The 22,629-nt window shown below is 43.3% G+C and overlaps 1 protein-coding gene across 1 annotated transcript in view; it reads left to right on the top strand.

The window, feature by feature from the left end:
• The window catches only part of cfap36 (cilia and flagella associated protein 36), a 29,847-nt gene that overhangs the window by 6,346 nt on the left and 872 nt on the right, over window positions 1-22,629 (top strand). The window contains exons 2-9 of the mRNA XM_029752512.1: window positions 8,698-8,762; window positions 9,007-9,108; window positions 11,176-11,290; window positions 11,593-11,680; window positions 19,605-19,749; window positions 20,408-20,513; window positions 21,965-22,122; window positions 22,410-22,565. Of these exons, the coding sequence (XP_029608372.1) occupies window positions 8,698-8,762; window positions 9,007-9,108; window positions 11,176-11,290; window positions 11,593-11,680; window positions 19,605-19,749; window positions 20,408-20,513; window positions 21,965-22,122; window positions 22,410-22,565 (935 nt within the window). The remainder of the gene's footprint in view (window positions 1-8,697; window positions 8,763-9,006; window positions 9,109-11,175; window positions 11,291-11,592; window positions 11,681-19,604; window positions 19,750-20,407; window positions 20,514-21,964; window positions 22,123-22,409; window positions 22,566-22,629) is intronic.

Below are 22,629 nucleotides of genomic sequence, written 5' to 3'. Positions count from 1 at the left end.
AAAGTATGTGGAGACCTGCTCGTCAAACATCTCATTCCAAAATCATGGGCATTAATATGAAGTTGGTCCCCCCTTTTCTGCTATAACAGACTCCACTATTCTGGGAAAGCTTTCCACTAATTGTTGGAACATTGCTGCGGGGACTTGCTTCCATTCAGCCACGAGCATTAGTGAGGTCGGGCACTAACATTGGGTGATTAGGCCTGACTCGCAGTTGGCGTTCCAATTCAACCCAAATGTGTTCGATGGAGTTGAGATCAGGGCTTTGGGCAGGCCAGTCAAGTTCTACCACACCGATCTCGACAAACCATTTCTGTATCGACCTTGCTTTGTGCATGGGGGGGGCATTGTCGTGCTGAAACAGGAAAGGGCCTTCCACAACGTTGGAAGCTCATAATCAACTAGAATGTCATTGTATGCTGTAGCGTTAAGATTTCCCTTCACTGGAACTAATGGGCCTAGCTGGAACCATGAAAAACAGCCCGAGACCATTTCTCCTCCTCCACCAAACTTTACACTTGGCACTATGCATTGGGGCAGGTAGCGTTTCCCTGGCATCCGCCAAACCCAGATTCGTCCGTTGGACTGCCAGATGGTGAAGTTTGATTCATCACTCCAGAGAACGCATTTCCACTGCTCCAGAGTCCAATGGGAGCGATCTTTACACCAATCCAGCCGACTCTTGGCATTGCGCATGGTGATCTTAGACTTGTTTTCGGCTGCTTGGCCATGGAAACCCATTTCATGAAGCTCCTGACGAACAGTTCTTGTGCTGACGTTGCTTCCAGAGGCAGTTTGGAACTCGGTAGTGAGTGTTGCATCTGAGGACAGACGATTTTACGCGTTACGCGCTTCAGCACTCTCCGATCCCGTTCTGTGAGCATGTGTGGCCTACCACTTCGCGGCTGAGCCATGTTGCTCCTAGATGTTTCCACTTCACAATAACAGCACTTACAGTTGACCAGGGCAGTTCTAGCAGGGCAGAAATTTGACGAACTGACTTGTTGGCATCCTATGACAATGCCACGTTGAAAGTCACTTAGCTCTTCAGTAAGGCCAATGTTTGTCTTTGGAGATCGCATGGCTGTGTGCGCGATGTTATACACCTGTCAGCAACAGGTGTGGCTGAATCCACTAATTTGAAGAGGTGGCCACATACTTTTGTATATATCGTGTAGCTCCGTTGAAATGAACACAACTTGTTTCCAAAGCTAAGCAGGGTACATAAAGGTAGGCATCTGTATGGTAGACTTGTTCTCACTGAAGTGTATTACCCCACATCACCAGCTGTCTACACAATATGTGAAAACCAGCACCTCCCTCGACAGAGATCAATCACCTCAATAACTAAAAGAGATGGCTTGCTACGGCCCACCACATAATGAGGATGTGAAATTACAGCACCAAAGCGCGTTTTTACTCTGGGCAGAGTGGGTGGACATCCTATTGTTCAGGCAGAAGTCGTTGGACTGTGGCTTCACATTTTAGTTCAATATACCTTTTTATTTAGGTTGATAGCATGTCATCGAAAACAGCCACCCTCGAAGCATCGTTATCCATTGCTCCACAAATGCCGCGGCCCTTGCAGAGCAAGGGGAACAACTACTTCAAGGTCTCAGAGCGAGTGCCGTCACCGATTGAAACGCTATTAGCGTGCACCCCGCTAACTAGCTAGCCATTTCACATCGGTTACACCAGCATAATCTTGGGAGTTGATAGGCTTGAAGTCATAAACAGCTCAATGCTTGAAGCACAACGAAGAGCTGCTGGCAAACGCACGAAAGTGCTGTTTGAATGAATGCTTACAAGCCTGCTGCTGCCTACAACCGCTCAGTCAGACTGCTCTATCAATTATCAAATCATAGACTTAATTATAACATAATAACACACAGAAATACGAGCCTTAGGTCATTAATATGGTCAAATCCGGAAACGATCATTTCGAAAACAAAACGTTTATACTTTCAGTGAAATACGGAACCGTTCCGTATTTTATCTAACGGATGGCATCCCTAAGTCTAAATATTGCTGTTACATTGTACAACCTTCAATGTTATGTCATAATTATGTACAATTCTGGCAAATGAATTACGGTCTTTGTTAGGAATAAATGGTGTTCACACAGTTCGCAATGAGCCAGGCGGCCCAAACTGCTGCATATACCCTGACTGCTTGCATGGAACGCAAGAGAAGTGACACAATTTCCCTAGTTATAAGAAAGTCATGTTAGCAGGCAATATTAACTAAATATGCAGGTTTAAAAATATATACTTGTGTATTGATTTTAAAGAAAGGCATTGATGTTTATGGTTAGGTACACATTGGTGCAACGACAGTGCTTTTTTTGCGAATGCACTTGTTAAATCATCACCCGTTTGGAGAAGTAGGCTGTGATTCGATGAGAAATTAACAGGCACCGCATCGATTATATGCAACGCAGGACATGCTAGATAAACTAGTAATATCGTCAACCATGTGTAGTTAACTAGTGAATATGTTAAGGTTGATTGTTTTTTATAAGGTAAGTTTAATGCTAGCTAGCAACTTACCTCGGCTTCTTGCTGCACTCGCGTAACAGGTAGTCAGCCTGCCACGCAGGCTCCTCGTGGAGTGCAATGTAAGGCAGGTGGTTAGAGCGTTGGACTAGTAACCGGAAGGTTGCAAGATCGAATCCCCGAGCTGACAAGGTAAAAATCTGTCGTTCTGCCCCTGAACAAGGCAGTTAACCCACCGTTCCTAGGCCGTCATTGAAAATAAGAATGTGTTCTTAACTGACTTGCCAAGTTAGGATTCCTATTTGACTCAGCCATGCCTCCTTGCCCATCCAACATTTCCTCATCTTCCATCCCTTCTAATGCGACTATCCCCGATGCTTCTCCCTCTTTTTCCCCTGCCCCGCTACAAAGTTTCTTCCTGCAGCCAGTCACTGAGTCCGAGGTGCTAAAGGAGATCCTTAAACTTGACCCCAAAAAAAACATCTGGGTCAGAGGGTCTAAACCATTTCTTCTTTAAGGTTGCTGCCCCTATCATAGCAAAGCCTGTCTCTCCTTTCTGGGGAGGTTCCCATTGCTTGGAAGGCAGCCACAGTTCATCCTTTACTTAAGAGGAGATCAAGCTGATCCTACTGTTACAGGCCTATTTCTATTTTGCCCTGTTTATCAAAAGTGTTGGAAAAACTTGTCAATAATCAACTGACTGGCATTCTTGATGTCCATAGTATTCTCTCTGGTATGCAATCTGGTTTCCACTCAGGTTATGGATGTGTCACTGCAAACTACTAATGAAGTAGTGATTTAAAGAGCTCAGCCATGTGCTTCTTGTCACTAACAACCACATCATCAACATCAAGGAACATGGGTAGCTGTGAGGAGGAGGTTTATTCTCCAGGTCTTTGACTGTTCTCCAGAACTTCTTGGGGTTAGACCCACAGAGAGAGAACTGCTCCTTAAAGTAACTAACTTTGGCCTTCCGGATAGCCTGAGTGCTCTTATTTCTCATTTGCCTGAACGATAGCCAGTCAGCCTAAGTATGTGTGTGCCGAGCCTTGCGCCAAATGCAATTCTTGAGGTGGAGTAATTCTGCAAGATCACGGTCGAACCAGGGGCTGAACCTCTTTTTCATTCTCATTTTCTTCATGGGGGCGTTTGTTAACAATACCACTGAAAATATCAAAAAAGAAGGTCCAAGCGTCTTTGACAGAGGGGACCAAGCTGATTCTATCCCATTTTACAGAGGCCAGTTTATGAAGGAAGGCTTGCTCATTCAAGTTTTTTAGCAAGCTTCTATGAGAAATCAGGACAGGTCGTTTCACTGAGCAGCCATTACGAACACAGGCTGTAAAACAGTGATCACTAAGGTCATTACAGAAAACACCAGACTGATACCTATCAGGATTATTTGTGAGGATAACATCAAGGAGAGTGGCCTTTTCTGGGTGTTTGGAGTCATACCTTGTGGGATTGGTGATAATCTGAGAAATATTTAGGGAGTCTCATTGCTTTAGGACTTGGTCAGGTGGTTTAAGCATGTCCCAGTTTAGGTGACCTTGCAGGACAATTCCTAACTTAGTGTAAGGGGCCAGGGGATAGCTTAGGGCAGGTAGGGTACAGGCCGGTGCTGATGAAGGATGATAGCACCCAGCAACAGTCAACAAAGAGCTATTTGAAAGTTTAATACTTAAATCCAGCAAATCAAATTGTTTGGGGACAGACTTGGGCACTGAAGGTGATACTTGGTAAAGATTGCCACTCCCCCACCTTTGGAAGATTTGTCTTGCCAAAAAAGGTTATAACCATAAAGGTTAACATCAGTATTCAAAACAATGTTCCTTAACCACGTCTCAGTAATGACCAACACATCTGGATTGGAGCTGTGAACCCACACTTTCAATTGATCCATTTTGGGTAATAAACTTCTACTGTTAACGAGCAGAAAACCCAGGCTTTTACGAGAGCAGAAATCAGTGAAGCAGATATCAGAGCACAAGTCAGAATTGGGGCTAGCAACAGTAGCTGGGCCAGGGTGTACAGTCGTGGCCAAAAGTTGTGAGAATGACACAAATATACATTTTCACAAAGTCTGCTGCCTCAGTTTGTATGATGGCAATTTGCATATACTCCAGAATGTTATGAAGAGTGATCAGATGAAATGCAATTAATTGCAAAGTCCCTATTTGCCATGCAAATAAACTGAATCCCCAAAAAACATTTCAGCCCTGTCATGCTGATTGAGTTCGAATAACAGACTGGAAGCTTCAAAAGGAGGGTGGTGCTTGGATTCATTGTTCTTCCATGGTTACCTGCAAGGAAACACGTGCCGTCATCATTGCTTTGCACAAAAAGGGCTTCACAGGCAAGAATATTGCTGAGAGTAAGATTGCACCTAAATCAACCATTTATCGGATCATCAAGAACTCCAGGAGAGCGGTTCAATTGTTGTGAAGAAGGCTTCAGGGTGCCAAAGAAAGTCCAGCAAGCGCCAGGACCATCTCCTAAAGTTGATTCAGCTGTGTGGGGTTGCTTCTCAGCCAAGGGAGTGGGCTCACTCACAGTTTTGCCTAAGAACACAGCCATGAATAAAGAATGGTACCAACACATCCTCTAAGAGCAACTTCTCCCAACCATCCAGGAACAGTTTGGTAACGAACAATGCCTTTTCCAGCATGACCTTGCCATAAGGCAAAAGTGATAACTAAGTGGCTCGGGGAACAAAACATCAATATTTTGGGTCCATGGCCAGGAAACTCCCCAGACATTAATCCCATTGAGAACTTGTGGTCAATCCTCAAGAGGCGTGTGGACAAAAAAAAAAAAAAAAATCTGACAAACTCCAAGCATTGATTATGCAAGAGTGGGCTGCCATCAGTCAGGATGTGGCCCAGAAGTGAATTGACAGCATGCCAGGGCGGATTGCAGAGGTCTTGAAAAAGAAGGGTCAACACTGCAAATATTGACTCTTTGCATCAACTTCATGTAATTGTCAATAAAAGCGTTTGACACTTATGAAATGCTTGTAATTATACTTCAGTATTCCATAGTAACATCTAACAAAAATATCTAAAGACACTGAAGCAGCAAACTTTGTGGAAATTAATATTTGTGTCATTCTCAAAACTTTTGTCCACGACTGTACATGCACATTTCCAGATATCGTCAACAGTAATACAATCAAGGCACGGCATAGTACAGGGAGAGCTTTGCAGTGCTGATTTATGACTTCTGAATGTGCATCAGATGGCAACAAGATCTTATTGTACAGCAATTTCATCAGATAACATGAATACAAAGCCGGCGAGAGGTGGTTAGAATAGGATGGGAGGCCAAAAGTCCGTGTAACCAATAGAGAGTCAGAGTCCCGAGTGTGGGAACAAACAGTCTGTCCCACGGTTGGGTAAAGACAGTTTGTAGTCAACAAAGCATGCAGGAGGCAATGAGAAAAATAGCAAGATGCACAAGAAACAAATAAAATCTATAACGACTTGGGGCTAGCCATTGTAAGTTCAGAGTCACTCGCCCCAACAGTGCGTGTGTGCTGGAGGCGAGCGAAAGCTTGGGAGAGAGGGGTGAGTGTGGTGGAGGAACCTGTACCAGACAGGGGGAGACAAGCCAGGGCAGACGGTGAACAGATCGCCAGGTGGAATCCAAGCAGCAGGCAATGGGAGTAGGTGTGTGTCACACCCTCTTGGAAGAAGCTTTTATTTCTGAAGGCAGATTTCTTGTAGAAAATGCCAGTGAATGGTCTTTGAACAGCAGGAGGGGGCTTCAGAGGACGCTTCAAAGACTCCTGACACTTGTTGGGCCAAAAACCCTTTTACTTCACACCTTAGTGCTAGTTGAATTTGTATCTGGTCTGTCCTTTCAAGCCTGGGAGCTGAGTTCCAGGTTGGAATAGTGTCCTCAGGTCTCTGCTGTTTGTTTGCTAGAGCACCCTCTGTATAGCTTGGGGGGGAAAAAACCTTGGAAGCAGTAATCTCTCTGGTTAATTTTGGTCAAAATTAGGTTGTAGGTTTGGCGTTTTGATCTGGAGCGAAGGCCATGCTGTGGAGAGTAGCATCATGCATATGTACCTGCCGTAAAATCCAAATCTATCCTTTTGTAAAAAACATGTTGAAAGATGTGAGAGCTCCCATTTAGCTGTCTCTCTCTCTGAGGGGGGAGTGTTTTCACTGCAAGCCAGATATTATGTCAATAACAGCTCAAATAAGCAAAGAGAAACGACAATCCATCATTATTTTAAGACATGAAGGTCCGTCAATCTGGAAAATGTGAAGAACTTTGAACGTTTTTTCAAGTACAGTCGCAAAAACCATCAAGTGCTATGATGAAACTGGCTCTCACGAGGACCACCACAGGGAAGGAAGACCCAGAGTTAGCTCTGCTGCAGAGGATGAGTTCATTAGAGTTACCAGCCTCAGAAATTGCAGCCCAAATAAATGCTTCACAGAGTTAAAGTAACAGACACATCTCAATAACTGTCCAGAGGAGACTGTGTGCATCAGGCCTTCATGGTTGAATTGCTGCATAGAAACCACTATTAAAGGTCACCAATAATAATAAGAGACTGGGTTGGGCCAAGAAACACAAGCAATGGACATTAGACCGGTGGAAATGTGTCCTTTGGTCTGATGAGTCCAAATGTTAGATTTTTGGTTCCAACCGCCGTGTCTTTGTGAGACACAGAGTAGGTGAACGGATGATCTCTGCATGTGTGGTTCCCACCGTGAAGGATGGAGAAGGAGGTGTGATGGTGTGGGGGTGTTTTGCTGGGGACACTGTCTGTGATTTATTTAGAATTCAAGGCACACTTAACCAGCATGGCTACCACAGCATTCTGCAGTGATACGCCATCCCATCTGGTTTGGGCTTAGTGGGACTATCATTTGTTTTTCAACAGGACAATGACCCAGCACACCTCCAGGTTATTTGATCAAGAAGGAGAGTGATGGCGTGCTGCATCAGATGACCTGGCCTCCACAATCACCCGACCTCAACCCAATTGAGATGGTTTGGGATGAATTGAGTGAAGGAAAAGCAGCCAACAAGTGCTCAGTATATGGGGGAACTCCTTCAAGACTGTTTGAAAAGCATTCCAGGTGAAGCTGGTTGAGAGAATGCCAAGAGTGTGCAAAGCTGTCAAAGGCAAATGGTTGCTACTTTGAAGAATCTCAAATATAAAATATATTTTGATTTGTTCAACACTTTTTTGGTTACTACGTGTTATTTCAGAATTTTGATGTCTTCACTATTGTAATTACTATTTGACTGGTACTGTGTTGAAATTAGATTGATGTAACAACATCAGGTTAAAGTCATGCTCCAGAACTTTTGTATAATTTCAGACAGTAGTTTTGAAAGTGGTGCTCTCAAGTCAAAATGAGTCCCTGTTTTTATGTGTACTACGTTATCCATTCCATATGATATTTTACATTGTTGCAATTTTGTATGATATGTTATGAATTTGTTGTGCTTAAGATCCTGGACTGTATCTTTAAGTCAATGTATTTAAGTTTAAGTTTTACCATAATTTCAACGTTTACAACCCTGGTTGAATTTAGATGAAAACAGTACTGGTGGTTGACTTTTTCAAATCCAATGTATTTTCCATGCAGATTCCACGTCACAATAAGTCGACAAATTACAATTAAAACAATGTTGATTCAACCAGTGTGTGCCCAGTTGGTAGCTAATCGATCTGGCTCGCGCTTGTTATGTTCCTTTATTTAGGCCACTAGTACATGCAACAGTGCTTGACCAAAATAATCATCACCTGAGTAGCCAAACCTCCCAGTGCCAGGTGATCACTGCACACCGGATATTATGGAAGACAGAAGCTGGCTACTATAACTATTGTAATTTGTTAGCTAGCTAGGTACACTTGAAAAATGTAGTTAAGATTTTTGTTGCTATTGTTTGATGATACCAGATTAAAAAATGCACTGCTGCAAATCAGGTAGCCTAGTGGTCAAGAGCGTTGGGCCACTAACCAAAAGGTCGCTGGTTCAAATCCCCAAGCCGACTAGGAGAAACATCTCTCTGTGCCCCTATTTGCTCTTGTAAGTCGCTTTGGGTAAGAGCGTCTGCTAAATGACTAAAATGTAAATTAGGAATGTATGTCAATAAGCAGTGTCACCCTACTTGTTTAATTCAGATATTATGCATGCAAGTTTACATAGTTGACCAATTTTGCATTTTCTTTCAGTTTTTGATGACGAAGATGAAAATAAATTGACTTATACAGAAATCCATCAGCAGTACAAGCATTTGGTGAGTAGCTAGCTATAGTCTTTAGAATGGCCTGCAACATTATTATGCATTGGGTTTCTTATTATGACGATTTAACGTTACACATGTATCTTAGACATATTCTGGAAGGGTCTACAATTCCATGAATTAGACCTGAATCAAGATGTGGAATGGCTGAGTTAGTCATGAATAGTTTGTCATTGTCTTAACATCAAATGTTTGGTCTCTGGAAAACAGTGATGCAACTAGCTACATTTATTTCCAGGTGGAGAAGTTGTTAGAAACCTACATGCAAGAGGTTGGCATCGATGAGCAGCAGTTTTTGGAGGCATGCTCCTCTCCTTTAGCCAAGTCCAAAACCTTACAGGTAAGCTCGATCATCTTTCCCATATGCTGCCACAAATTATGCCAGCTACGTAGATGTAGACGGATGAGTGTGCACCTTTACAATGCAAATGGGTTGAGATAACAGAACCTCTAGATATTTTTCTTACATATCCTTCAGTGCTTTACACAAGTCAGTGGAAGGAAAATGTAAACCATTGCTCTGAAAATACCTAGGTCTATGTTTGGGCCAGGCCAAGAGCTCTCTCTGGATACAGCATTAAAGGATGTCCCTAAAAATAACAGCATGTCGATGCCACTCTGATCTGTCACTTGCTTCATCATGCCTGCCGTGATGACATATCTAGGGGATTTGTATTATGATGATGACGTCTAATGGTTGCTGGAAACTTGCCAGCTATTGGTCTCTTTCTTTGGACTCTGGCCATACTGAACGATATATTTTGTATCCAGGCAGAATTCAATGGCCTCCATCTCAGGACAATTCATTTAATGCACCATCAATGTAATGACTCCTGTATGTGATGGAGTTAATTTTTGATGACTCATCAAGTAATGTAATGTTATACACAGTAGGCTACCTGATGTCTATGACAGTAGAGATGAGCTCTTTGACATCCCAAAGGCCTAGTTGCCTTTTGATGAAGCCAAGGGCTACAAGGTTCAGGTCTGCTCACAGGGATGAACTGAACTGGAAGCTAACCAAGTCATTTGGAATAATTATTGCACAGTGCAGGTGAGGAAGGAGGAGTGGACAGTGCCAGAGTTTAACAACTCCAATGAGGTAGCTTACTATGGGATGGGTTTCTACAGGGACTCCCTGTGATATTGTTACAATTTAACTTTGGGCCCTATCCAATCAAACTCAATTACCAGGTTTCTGGGGTAAATCCCAAACTATTCTTCTTGCACTACAAGTAGGCCTAGGTTATGCACATTTGATGTGTGTAGATAAACAAACAATGTTTACAGTGTTTCTTTTTGTGCAAGAATACTCACTTGTCCTGGAGACCTGTTTTTACTGATTTTATGAAATGGGCCTTCGTTTGTAGCCTGGTGGAACAAGCTGAGCGCAGTAGTCAGTCTGCTTGACCAGGCCACAGTGGTCAGTATGCTTGACCAGGCCACTTCGGTTGCATGGCAAGCAAACAAGAACAAGGAAGGTAGAGATTGAACTACCTTTGAAGAAAGGTAGGCTACATATTAATGACTTGAAGGCAAGCTCCTTTCAGTTCTGCTCATGCTGTTACCTGCTGTCTCCATGCCGACTGTTTTGACAGCTCACCGCCCACCAGGGCGGGGTTGTGATACTACTTAATTACCTTGCTGAAGCGTTTCCCTGAGGTCTGAATCTGAGGACTTATCACCATTGAGCCTAATCCACACCTTTCCCGACCCTTTACCTTCTAATGGTAGGGAATATGAACTGTCAGAGTGGGGAAATGTGATAGGATTGGGTGTGCTCTCATGAAAAAACATTCAAGATAACTTGCAGCCTAGATCTTCTTGAAATGCGTCCTCCCGTCATGGACTGAGGAGCATGCCCCATCATGTTCAACTCCATGGTCAAAGAATGCATGGCCCTGCATAAAAATACATAATAGGAAATAGTTCAGGTACACAATGATGCATTCTGTTTCTCCTCCATCTGCTGGTGTTGTGAACCTGAGGCCGTTAAACATACAGGAGCTCAGGTAGACCTGATCTATGACCAGATTAGTGGGCCAGGCCTAAATCGGGTTAGTAAGATACAGGAACAGCTCGATGGAGCTATTCCTGATGGAGAGTGTTACTTAGTCTCAGAGCCAGCGGTGCACTCTGGGACATACCTGGGCCAGAAAAAGACCTCGGTTGTGATTTAAGTTACCAGGAGGCGCATAATGTAGGCCTCAGGACAGAGACAGAGAGAGGAAGATAATTCAGAGCTGACCTAGTTTCAATTACAGTGCCAACTGCCAAGGTTGCACAACCCAGAGGCAGAGAACCCAAAGAAACAAGTACAAATATGAATAATTCATTGGACTTGGCAAGATGGTTAGCAGATGTAGAACAGTATTCATGCTTATTATTAACTGTACCTTTTGTACAGACTGTATTCCAGCCCGTCCTGGCCACAGACGACTTCCAGATGTTCAGGTCTCTCATGGTGCAGAAGAACATGGAGCTCCAGCTCCAGGCGCTGCAGGTCATTAAAGAGAGAAACGGTACACCTTTTCACTGTTGTCACACAACTCCTAATTAGGGTTGAACAAATCTGGTAACTTTCCCAACATATTCAGATTTTCCAGAAGTCTTGATTGTAGGGTTCCGGATTTCTTGCGTGTTCCCTCCTGATTTGGGAAAGTTACTGGATTTTTTTGCAATCCTAATGCTTGCCTACTGTACCAGCTTACACACTACTCCATCATGCAGGTGTGCCCACACACACACACTTTGCACAATGGCACCTCTGAGCCTACACCAGTTCAAAACCGTTTGTTCTAATGCTCCCCTCCTTTGTGCATAGGTGCCCTGCCTGAGTGTCTCACAGATGGAGCAGACGTGATGACTGAACTGGAGCAGCAGGAGATGAAGATTATACAGGAGGTTCTGAAGTAAGAGACTCATAGAACTGGGGCCATTACACCAGCCCTCATACATGCACTGTCATTTTATAAGAATAGGGTTTTCATCAGGTTCTCATCAATGATGTAGGCTTTGTTGTGTCGTTTCCTTTAGTCATTGGCGCACACGTAGGGCCCATAGTTTTGCCTGAGCACATTATTAGACCAGGAAAAACTCCAGCTCCTAATAAACCCACCCCCCACCCCAAAAAAAGGAAGAATAAAATAACAATGAGGCTATATACATGATATATTATTTGTAGCCGTCTATTTACCACCACAGACCGATGCAGACACTAAGACCGCACTCCACCAATTCTATAAGGCCATAAGCAAACAAGAAGATGCTCACCCAGAAGCGGCTCTCCTTGTGGCCGGGGACTTTAATGCAGGCAAACTTAAATCAGTTTTACCACATTTTTACCAGCATGTCACATGTGCAACCAGAGGGGGAAAAAACTCTATACCACCTTTCTCCAAACACAGAGATGCATACAAAACTCTCCCACGCCCTCCATTTGGCAAATCTGACCATAATTCTATCCTCTTGATTCCTGTTTGCAAGCAAAAACTAAAGCAGGAAGTACCAGTGACTCGCTCAATACGGAAGTGGTCAGATGACGCGGATGCTATGCTACAGTACTGTTTTGCTAGCACCGACTGGAATATGTTCCGGGATTCATCCAATGGCATTGAGGAGTATACCACCACAGTCATCGGCTTCATCAATAAGTGCATTGACGACGTCGTCCCCACAGTGATCGTACGTACATATCCCAACCAGAAGCCATGGATTACAGGCAATATCCACATCGAGCTAAAGGCTAAGTGCTTTGAAAGCTTGGTAATGGCTCACATCAACACCATTATCCCAGAAACCCTAGACCCACTCCAATTTGCATACCGCCCAAACAGATCCACAGATGGTGCAATCTATTGCACTCCACACTGCCCTTTCCCACCTGGACAAAAGGAACACTTACGTGAGAATGCTATTCATTGACTACAGCTCAGCGTTCTACACCATAGTACCCTCAAAGCTCATCACTAAGCTAAGGATCCTGGGACTAAACACCTCCCTCTGCAACTGGATCCTGGACTTCCTGACGGGCCTCCCCCAGGTGGTGAGTGTAGGTAGCAACACATCTGCCATGTTGACACACTGGAGCTCCACAGGGGTACATGCTCAGTCCCCTCCTGTACTCCCTGTTCACCTACGACTGCATGGCCAGGCATGACTCCAACACCATCATTAAGTTTACAGACGACACAACAGTGGTAGGCCTGATCACCGACAACGATGAGACAGCCTATAGGGAGGAGGTCAGAGACCTGGCCGGGTGGTGCCAGAATAACAACCTATCCCTCAATGTAACCAAGACTAAGGAGATGATTGTGGACTACAGGAAAAGGTGGGACGAACAGGCCCCCATTAACATCAACGGGGCTGTAGTGATCGGGTCGAGAGTTTCAAGTTCCTTGGTGTCCACATCACCAACGATCTATCATGGTCCAAACACATGAAGAGGGCACGACAAAACCTTTCCCCCTCAGGAGACTGAAAAGATTTAGCACGGGTCCCCAGATCCTCAAAAAGTTCTACAGCTGCACCATCGAGATCATCCTGACCGGTTGCATCACCGCCTGGTATGGCAACTGAACGCAAGGCGCTACAGAGGGTAGTGCGTACAGCCCAGTACATCACTGGGGCCAAGATTCCTGCAATCCAGGACCGGTGTCAGAGTAAAGCCCATAAAATTGCCAGATTCCAGTCACCCAAGTCATAGACTATTTTCTCTGCTACCGCAAGGCAAGTGGTACCGGAGCGCCAAGTCTAGGACCAAAAGGCTCCTTAACAGCTTCTACCCCCAAGCCATAAGACTGCTGAACAATTCATCAAATGGCCACTGGACTATTACATTGACCTCCCCTCCATTTGTTTTGTACACTGCTGCTATGACGCTGTTTATTATCTATGCATAGTCACTTCACCCCTACCTACATGTACAAATTACTTCTAACCTCAACCCCCGCACACTGACTCGGTACCGGTACCCCCTGTATATAGCCTCGTTATTGTGTTACTTTTTATAATTTTTTACTTTAGTTTATTTGGTCATTATTATCTTAACTCTTCTTGAACTGCACTGTTGATTAAGGGCTTGTAAGTAAGCATTTCATGGTAAGGTCTACACTTGTTGTATTCGGCGCATGTGACAAATAAAGTATGACTCGGTACTGGTACCCCCGGTATCAAATCAATGTGCGGCGATACAGGTTAGTTGTTACATGTAGGTAGGTGTAAAGTGACTATGGATAGATAAACAGTGAGTAGCAGCAGTGTAAAAACAAAGGCGGGGGCGGTGTCAATGCAAATAGTTCGGGTGCCGTTTGATTAATTGTTCAGCAGTCTTATGGCTTGGGGGTAGAAGCTGTTAGTGTACACTCACTATTTTTGTGTCTGTGTCGGCATGCTTGGTGGTAGATGGCTGTGTAGTAAATCAGTGAGTGAATCAAGATTATAACTTCCTTGTAGCCGCTCTAGCTCTATTGGGATTAGAGGTCGACTGATTAATCGGAATGGCCGATTTAATTAGGGCCGATTTCAAGTTTTCATAACAATTAGTAATCGGTATTTTTGGCCACCAATTTGCCTATTTATTTTTGTTTTAATTTTTTTATATAATATTTTTTAACTAGGCAACCTTACGGTTAACTAGTCCAACGCTCTAACCACCTGCTTTACATTGCACTCCACAAGAAGCCTGCCTGTTATGCGAATTCAGTAAGAAGCCAAGATAAGTTGCTAGCTAGCATTAAACTTATCTTATAAAAAACAATCAATCAATCATAATCACTAGTTAACTACACTTGGTTGATGATATTACTAGTTTATCTAGCCTGTCCTGCATTGCATATTTACATTTTTTTACATTTTAGTCATTTAGCAGACACTCCTCTCCAGAGCAACTTACAGTAGTGAATGCATACATTGGCCCCCCGTGGGAATCAAACCCACAACCCTGGCATTGCACACCCCATGCTGGCGTTGCAAACACCATGCTCTACCAACTGAGCCACAGGGAAGACGGTGCGCATTCGCGAAAAAGGACTGCCGTTGCTCCAACGTGTACCTAACCATAAACATCAATGTCTTTCTTAAAATCAATACACAAGTATATATTTTTAAACCTGCATATTTAGTTAATATTGCCTGCTAACATGAATTTCTTTTAACTAGGACAAATGTGTCACCTCTGCAACAGAGTCAGGGTATATGCAGCAGTTTGGGCCGCCTGGCTCGTTGCGAACTGTGTGAATACTATTTCTTCCTAACAAAGACAGCCAACTTCGCCAAACGGGGGATGATTTAACAAAAGCGCATTTGCGAAAAAATCACAATCGTTGCACGACTGTACCTAACCATAAACATCAATACACAGAAGTATATATTTTTAAACCTGCATATTTAGCTAAAAGAAATCCAGGTTAGCAGGCAATATTAACCAGGTGAAATTGTGTCACTTCTCTTGCGTTCATTGCACGCAGAGTCAGGGTATATGCAACAGTTTGGGCCGCCTGGCTCGTTGCGAACTAATTTGCCAGAATTTTACGTAATTATGACATAACATTGAAGGTTGTGCAATGTAACAGGAATATTTAGACTTAGGGATGCCACCCGTTAGATAAAATATGGAACGGTTCCGTATTTCACTGAAAAAATAAACGTTTGTTTTCGAGATGATAGTTTCCGGATTCGACCATATTAATGACCTAAGGCTCGTATTTCTGTGTGTTTATTATATTATAATTAAGTCTATGATAGAGCAGTCTGACTGAGCGGTGGTAGGCACCAGCAGGCTCGTAAGCATTCATTCAAACAGCACTTTCGTGCGTTTTGCCAGCAGCCCTTCGCAATTCTTCAAGCATTGCGCTGTTTATGACTTCAAGCCTATCAACTCCCTAGATTAGGCTGGTGTAACCGATGTGAAATGGCTAGCTAGTTAGCCGGGTGTGCGCTAATAGCGTTTCAAACGTCACTCGTTCTGAGACTTGGAGTAGTTGTTCCCCTTGCTCTGCATGGGTAACGCTGCTTCGAGGGTGGCTGTTGTTGTGTTGTTCCTGGTTCGAGCCCAGGTAGGAGCGAGGAGAGGGACGGAAGCTATACTGTTACACTGACAATACTGAAGTGCCTATAAGAACATCCAATAGTCAAAGGTATATGAAATATAAATCGTATAGAGAGAAATAGTCCTATAATTCCTATAATAACTACAACCTAAAACTTCTTACCTGGGAATATTGAAGACTCATGTTAAAAGGAACCACCAGCTTTCATATGTTCTCATGTTCTGAGCAAGGAACTTAAATGTTAGCTTTTTTACATGGCACATATTGCACTTTTACTTTCTTCTCCAACGCTTTGTTTTTGCATTATTTATTAAACCAAATTGAACATATTTAATTATTTATGAGGCTAAATTGATAGTATTTATCTATTATATTAAGTTAAAATAAGTGTTAATTCAGTATTGTTGTAATTGTCATTATTACAAATAACAAAAAAAATTTAATTGTCCGATTAATTGGTATCGTTTTGTTTGGTCCTCCAATAATCGGTCAACCTCTAATTGGGATTTCTGCATTTGAAGCTAAGCCAAGTGCAGCACTAAAGGCTGTGTGTCCATGGGAACTAAGCTCCTTAGTGTTACACTAATATTGAGGGGTTTACACTCCTTGGCAATGGAGAAAATGTAATTTTATCCTTTTGTCTTAGGGCTGGCCCCACCCACCATTCTTTGGTCTTGATTGTCTAGTTGAAGTCTATTTGATGTGTCAGAGGGACTTGTTATATATCTATGTGATGCATCTTCAGGCTTTGTTCGCTGTAAGTGGTATAATCGGGGCATTAGATCAAATCAAATGTTATTGGTCACATGCAGATGTTAATGCGAGTGTAGCGAAATGCTTGTGCTTCTAGTTCCGATAACGCAGTTATATCTAACAAGTAATCTAACAAATTCACAACAACTACCTTATACACACAAATGTAAGGGATGAATAAGATATAAGATCCCTAGTTCATGCAGAGTTAGGCCTATTTTATAGCACAGTGCATGGAGACCACTTAGCCTACGTTGCTCTCATGTTATGTAACGTTCTCAGCTATGATCATTGAAAATGTTGCATCATTTGTGTGGTCTTAAAATCCTGTGTGATGGAAAGTGTCATCCTAGTTGAATTAAGTTGCTAATCAATTAAATTAAGAGATTTTCATGGTGAGTGGCAGCAAGTTGCGGGAAGTAGAGGTGCTGAGGTTTCTGCAGCAGCCCCTGAAAAATAAAAGTGTATATTAATGGGGGGGGAAATGCTATTTATTCACAAAAGTAGTGCACTGGGCCTTTACTAGTCCTGTATTAGAGGACCAATACAACTGCCTGTCTGTAGCGCGGACCCCCCAAAAATGTTTTCTAATATAATGGGCCACGTGAGAATTTCTGGTCATTTAACCTATTTCTTAGGTTATTTTTGTACATTTTGATATTGCCTGTAGGGCGTAAAATTGCTGGGCCCATCCTTAACAAGTGACCTGAGTCACATACGCCTAAAATAACAGGAACAGTTCTTGCGGGTGGGAGTTGGACAGAAAGCGTGATGAATAAATCAGTCCCGTGCCGATTTCTACTTGGACTCATGCCAGCTCTGGGCCTTCTAGTGTCTTTATACCACTCATAATACAGTACTATGTAAAGTGAATTCGGAAAGTATTAAGACCATTGACATTTTCCGTTTTTTAATTTTAATACATTTGCAAACATTTCTAAACCTGTTTTTGCTTTGTCATTATGGGGTAGTGTGTGTAGATTGATAAGGGGGAAAAAAACTATTTAATACATTTTAGAATAAGGCTGTAACGTAACAAAATGTGGGAAAAAGTCAAGGGACCTGAATACTTTCCAAATGCGCTGTAGGTTAATGTACTGTCAGGTCCAGAATTATTGACACCCTTGATAAATATGAGCAAAAAATACGGTATAATACAAATACTGAGCTATATTTTTTTATTTCACCTTTATTTAACCAGGTAGGCCAGTTGAGAACAAGTTCTCATTTACAACTGCGACCTGGCCAAGATAAAGCAAAGCAGTGCGACACAAACAACAACAGAGTTACACATGGAATAAACAAGTGCACAGTCAATAACACAATAGAAAAAAGAAAGTCTATATAGTGTGTGCAAATGGCAATGTTGTATGTCACGTGCGCCGAATACAACAGGTGTAGGCCTTACAGTGAAATGTTTACTTAAAAGCACTGTTGGTTAGAGCCTGTAAGTAAAAAAGAGGTATTAGATGAACAATGGATAAGTAAAGAGATAAAAAAAACGGTAAAAAGACATTGAAAAATCTAGAGACTTCCTTAGATTTCATGCATCAGCTGTTGTTTACAAATATGCAGACCACCCCCCCCCCCCCTCGTCTTACCGGAGTGTGCCATCAAGCCGGTGCAGCGTATATCCTGCTAGCTGAATATCCATGTCATCATTCAGCCACGAGTCCGTGAAACATAAGATGTTACGGTTTTTGATGTCCCGTTGTAGGATATTCGTGCTCGTACCTCGTCTAATTTATTGTCTGATTGTACGTTTACATTTGTCATTTAGCAGACACTCTTATCCAGAGCGACTTACAGTAGTGAATACATACATTTAATTTCATGCATTTTTATTTTATTATTATTATATTTTTTTGTACTGGCCCCCCGTGGGAATCGAAACCACAACCCTGGCGTTGCAAACACCATGCTCTACCAACTGAGCCACAGGGAAGTTGGCGAGTAATATTGACGGTAACGGCAGCTTTCCCACTCGCCTTCTGCGGATCCTTACGAGGCACCCCGCTCTGTGTCCTCTGTACCCGCGTCTCTTTCTTTTGTCAATAACGGGTATGTTGGCCTTGTCGGGTGTTAGCAGTACATCCTGTGCGTCCTGCTTGTTGAAGAAAAGATCTTTGTCTAATCCGAGGTGAGTGATCGCTGTCCTGATATCCAGAAGCTCTTTTTTGTCGTTAGATACGGTGGCAGAAACATTGTACAAAATAAGTTACAAATAACGCAAAAAAAACACATGATAGCACAATTGGTTAGGCGCCCGTTAAACTGCTGCCATTTCAGGATGCATAATCAGAAAATAAACCCATAATTACTGTAAAATATGGTGGTGGATCTTTGGTTGTATGGGGCTATTTTGCTTCCACTGGTTCTGGGGCCCCTTGTTAAGGTCAATGGCATGAACTTTACCCAGTAGCAGGAAATCTTTGCCAAAAACCTGGTTGCCTCTGCAAGGAGGCTGAAACTTGGCTGCAGTAGACCTTCCAGCAAGACAATAACTTGAACCCCGTTAAAAAACCTGTGGTTTGAATTGAAGCGCATACGAAGGATATCAAGAATCTGGGGAAAAAAATCTTTATGGAGGAATGGTGGTGGTGTTCTCCAATCTCATAAAACATTTAATAAAAAGGCTCAGTGCCGTTATCCTCACAATGTGAAGTATTGAAAACAGGTGCCAATAATCTTGAACCCCATCTTTTGGGAGAGAAAAAAAGTTGTACTTTTTAAACAATCTTTTCTCTGAGAAATTGTATTGGTACAATAACATTTTCCTTTTTATTTTGCATACAATATAGCTCGGTATTTATTTATTTTATAGTCTCTCAATGGTGCCAATAATGGCTGTGTTATTTAAGACCGCTTTGTATTCAACTACAAGTAACACATTGAAACACACTAGTACAACCCTATAAAACCATGGTGGTGTTTGACGTAAAGTAACCTCACTCTTATCATCTGAGTTAAACGACTATCTACTGAATCTACTGCTAGTAAACATATCTCCCCGATATGTGTGTTTGTACAGGAGGTCAAAGGAGGATTATGACCTAGAGATGGCTCAGCGACTGCAGGCAGTGGAGGAGATCGGCTCCACGTACAGAAGCTGCTCTGATAGGCCAGTTCTAGAGGCAGTCAGCATCCAGAGACCCACCTCCATTCAACAGACCAAGGTGAGTTATGAACCTAATACTGACCCATCAGAGTCTTGTAATACAAAAATACTGAACATAGCTCTTTATCTGCCTGGCTGTCTGTAGAATGTGATAAATGGTTCCTATTTCATGTATTCAGAGCCATAGAGTTTAGCAGCAACACGAAAGAAGGGGAAGTGATGAGTGCAGCAGCTTACAGTCCCTACATATCATGTTACTAAACAGACAGTCTTCAATCAATCAACTAATGCAGAGCAGTACATGATCTGGCAGATATCCAGCCCTGTTCTAGGACATGGACTCTCATTATTAACCAAAGGTTTGACTTGTAACACTGTTTTTGCCACATTATCGTTACAATATGTTTTTTTAGCCTGTATATTAACCTAAAGTGGGGTGTGTGACAACCCTCTTGTATGTTGCACATGCTCAGCCCAAGGCTGAGGCGAAGGTGTGGGACAGTGGTAGCCACCAGCCCTCTGTCCCTCTGGTCAATGGCAACGCAACGGTAACTCTCCTAGTAGTGCAATAGTACAGTGCACACAGTCTGCTATGTTAGACCTGGAGTCTGTTGTGATCGCCCATAAATGTTAGCTGTGCAACTTGAACATCAGTGTGGCATTATAACTGGAACTGCTAGATGCAATGACATGGCTGCCCTGTGCCTTTCCTATAGGTGAACAGTACATCTCCTCAGAGAGGGGAGCTGAAGGCTGCTGGAGGTAGTGGGCAGATGAGTCCAGCCAATTCCAGCACATCTGCCCCTTCTAAGTTGGCATCAGGTAATAACTGTTACATTCAGTCTCCAATACTGTTAGCTGACTGTTTCCCCTCCATATACTTTGGTGCTTGAAACAGCCTTCTCTGTTTCATGTTCTCAGTACATCTGCCCTATTCCTAGTCTGTAGTGATGTCTCGGTACCATCCCTTCTCCTGCCCTCCCTACTGTTCACTGGATTTACTCTGTGCCCTCAGTTTATAGTATACACTAGTCTGTTCCCCTTGAAGCATTTCCTGTAGTGTAGATATAGCACATGAATGCTAAAAGGTTCATATACACTACATGTTCCTTCAAATTAGTGGATTCAGCCACACCCGTTGCTGACAGGTATATAAAAATCGAGCACATAGCTATGCAAACTCCATAGACAAACATTGTCAGTAGAATGGCCTTACTGAAGAGCTCAGTGACTTTCAACATGGCACCTTCATAGGATGCCACCTTTCCAACAAGTCAGTTCATTACGTTTTTGCCCTGTTAGAGCTGCCCCGGTCAACAGTAAGTGCTGTTATTGTGAAGTGGAAACGTATAGGAGCAACAACGGCTCAGCTGCAAAGTGATAGGCCACACAAGCTCACAGAACGGGACCGCGTAAAAAATCTTCTGTCCTCGGTTGCAACACTCACTACAGAGTTCCAAACTGCCTCTGGAAGCAACATCAGCACAATAAATGTTCATCAGGAGCTTCATGAAATGGGATTCCATGGCAGAGCAGCTGCACACAAGCCTAAGATCACCATGCGCAAAGCCAAGTGTCGGCTGGAGTGGCGTAAAGCTCGCCGCCATTGGACCCATGTTCTCTGGAGTGATGAATCACGCTTCACCATCTGGCAGTCCAATGGCCAAATCTGGGGTTGACGGATGCCAGGAGAATGCATCCTGTCAGAATGCATAGTGCCAACTGTACATTTTGGTGGAGGAAAAATGGTCTGGGGCTGTTTTTCATGTTTCGGGCTAGGCCCCTTAGTTCCAGTGAATGGAAATCTTAACGCTACAGCATACACTGACATTCTAGACGATTCTGTGCTTCCAACTTTGTGTCAACATTTTGATGAAGGCCCTTTCCTGTTTCATCATGACAATGCCCCTGTGCACAAAGTGAGGTCCATATAGAAATGGTTTGAGATTGGTGTGGAAGAACTTGACTGGCCTGCACAGAGCCCTGACACCTTTGGGATGAATTGTAACACTGACTGTGAGCCAGGTTTAATTGCCCAACACCAGTACCCGACCTCACTAATGCTCTTGTGGCTGAATGGAAGCAAATTCCAACATCTAGTGGAAAGCCTTCCCAGAAGAGTGGAGTCTTATAGCAGCAAAGTGGGGACCAACTCCATATCAACGCCCATGATTGTGGAATGAGATGTTCGACGAGCAGGTGTCCACATACTTTTGGTCAGGTAGTGTACTTCAGAGGTTGTGTAACTAATGGAGGGTTATGTGTTGATGCAGAGCGGGGCAGTGCAGAGCCACGAGTCCTTCCTGCTGTGAGGGTTCCAGTGAAGGGCACAGAGCTTCCGGCTGTCTCCAGGGAGAAGGGCAGCAGCCAGGCAGTAGAGGGCTGGATAGAGGAGGCACGCAAGGAGGCTGGCATCTCCAAGCCGTTCACAGTGAGACTCTCCTACTGCATACGCCATACATAGGGCTTTGTGTTTTGGTTAATGTCACATGACGTAGATTTTAACATTAAGGCTTTCCCAGAAATGAGAATTAGACAATTTACATTGAGGATGGTGCTGAAGCATCAGACATAAAAAGAAAAGGGGTTTGATGAAAAAGCTTTAAATCCAGGTCATGTGACATTAACCATAACACGGGGCCATATGTCATGCACTCTGAATAGGCAACGGATCATAAAGGAAACATGAGGACTGATGGATTGTGTTTGTGTGTTCAGGAGTTGTCAGCAGAGCAGCAGGTGCAACTCCAGCAGAGGGCGCTGTACCTGAGGCAGCAGAGGGACAAACTTCAGGCCATGAAGAAAGAGCAGAGACCCAAACCAGCCACACCAGAGGAACCCTCAGCCCACCCTGCACCCACTCCCAGCACACCGGTAACAACTTTCATTAGTGGTAGATAACAATGCACCACACCTCGGCTGATGACGGCAAATTCAA

Source organism: Salmo trutta, chromosome 5 (assembly GCF_901001165.1).
Source record: "Salmo trutta chromosome 5, fSalTru1.1, whole genome shotgun sequence".
NCBI classification, from domain to species: Eukaryota; Metazoa; Chordata; class Actinopteri; order Salmoniformes; family Salmonidae; genus Salmo; species Salmo trutta.
This window is presented reverse-complemented; position numbering and strand designations above follow the sequence as displayed.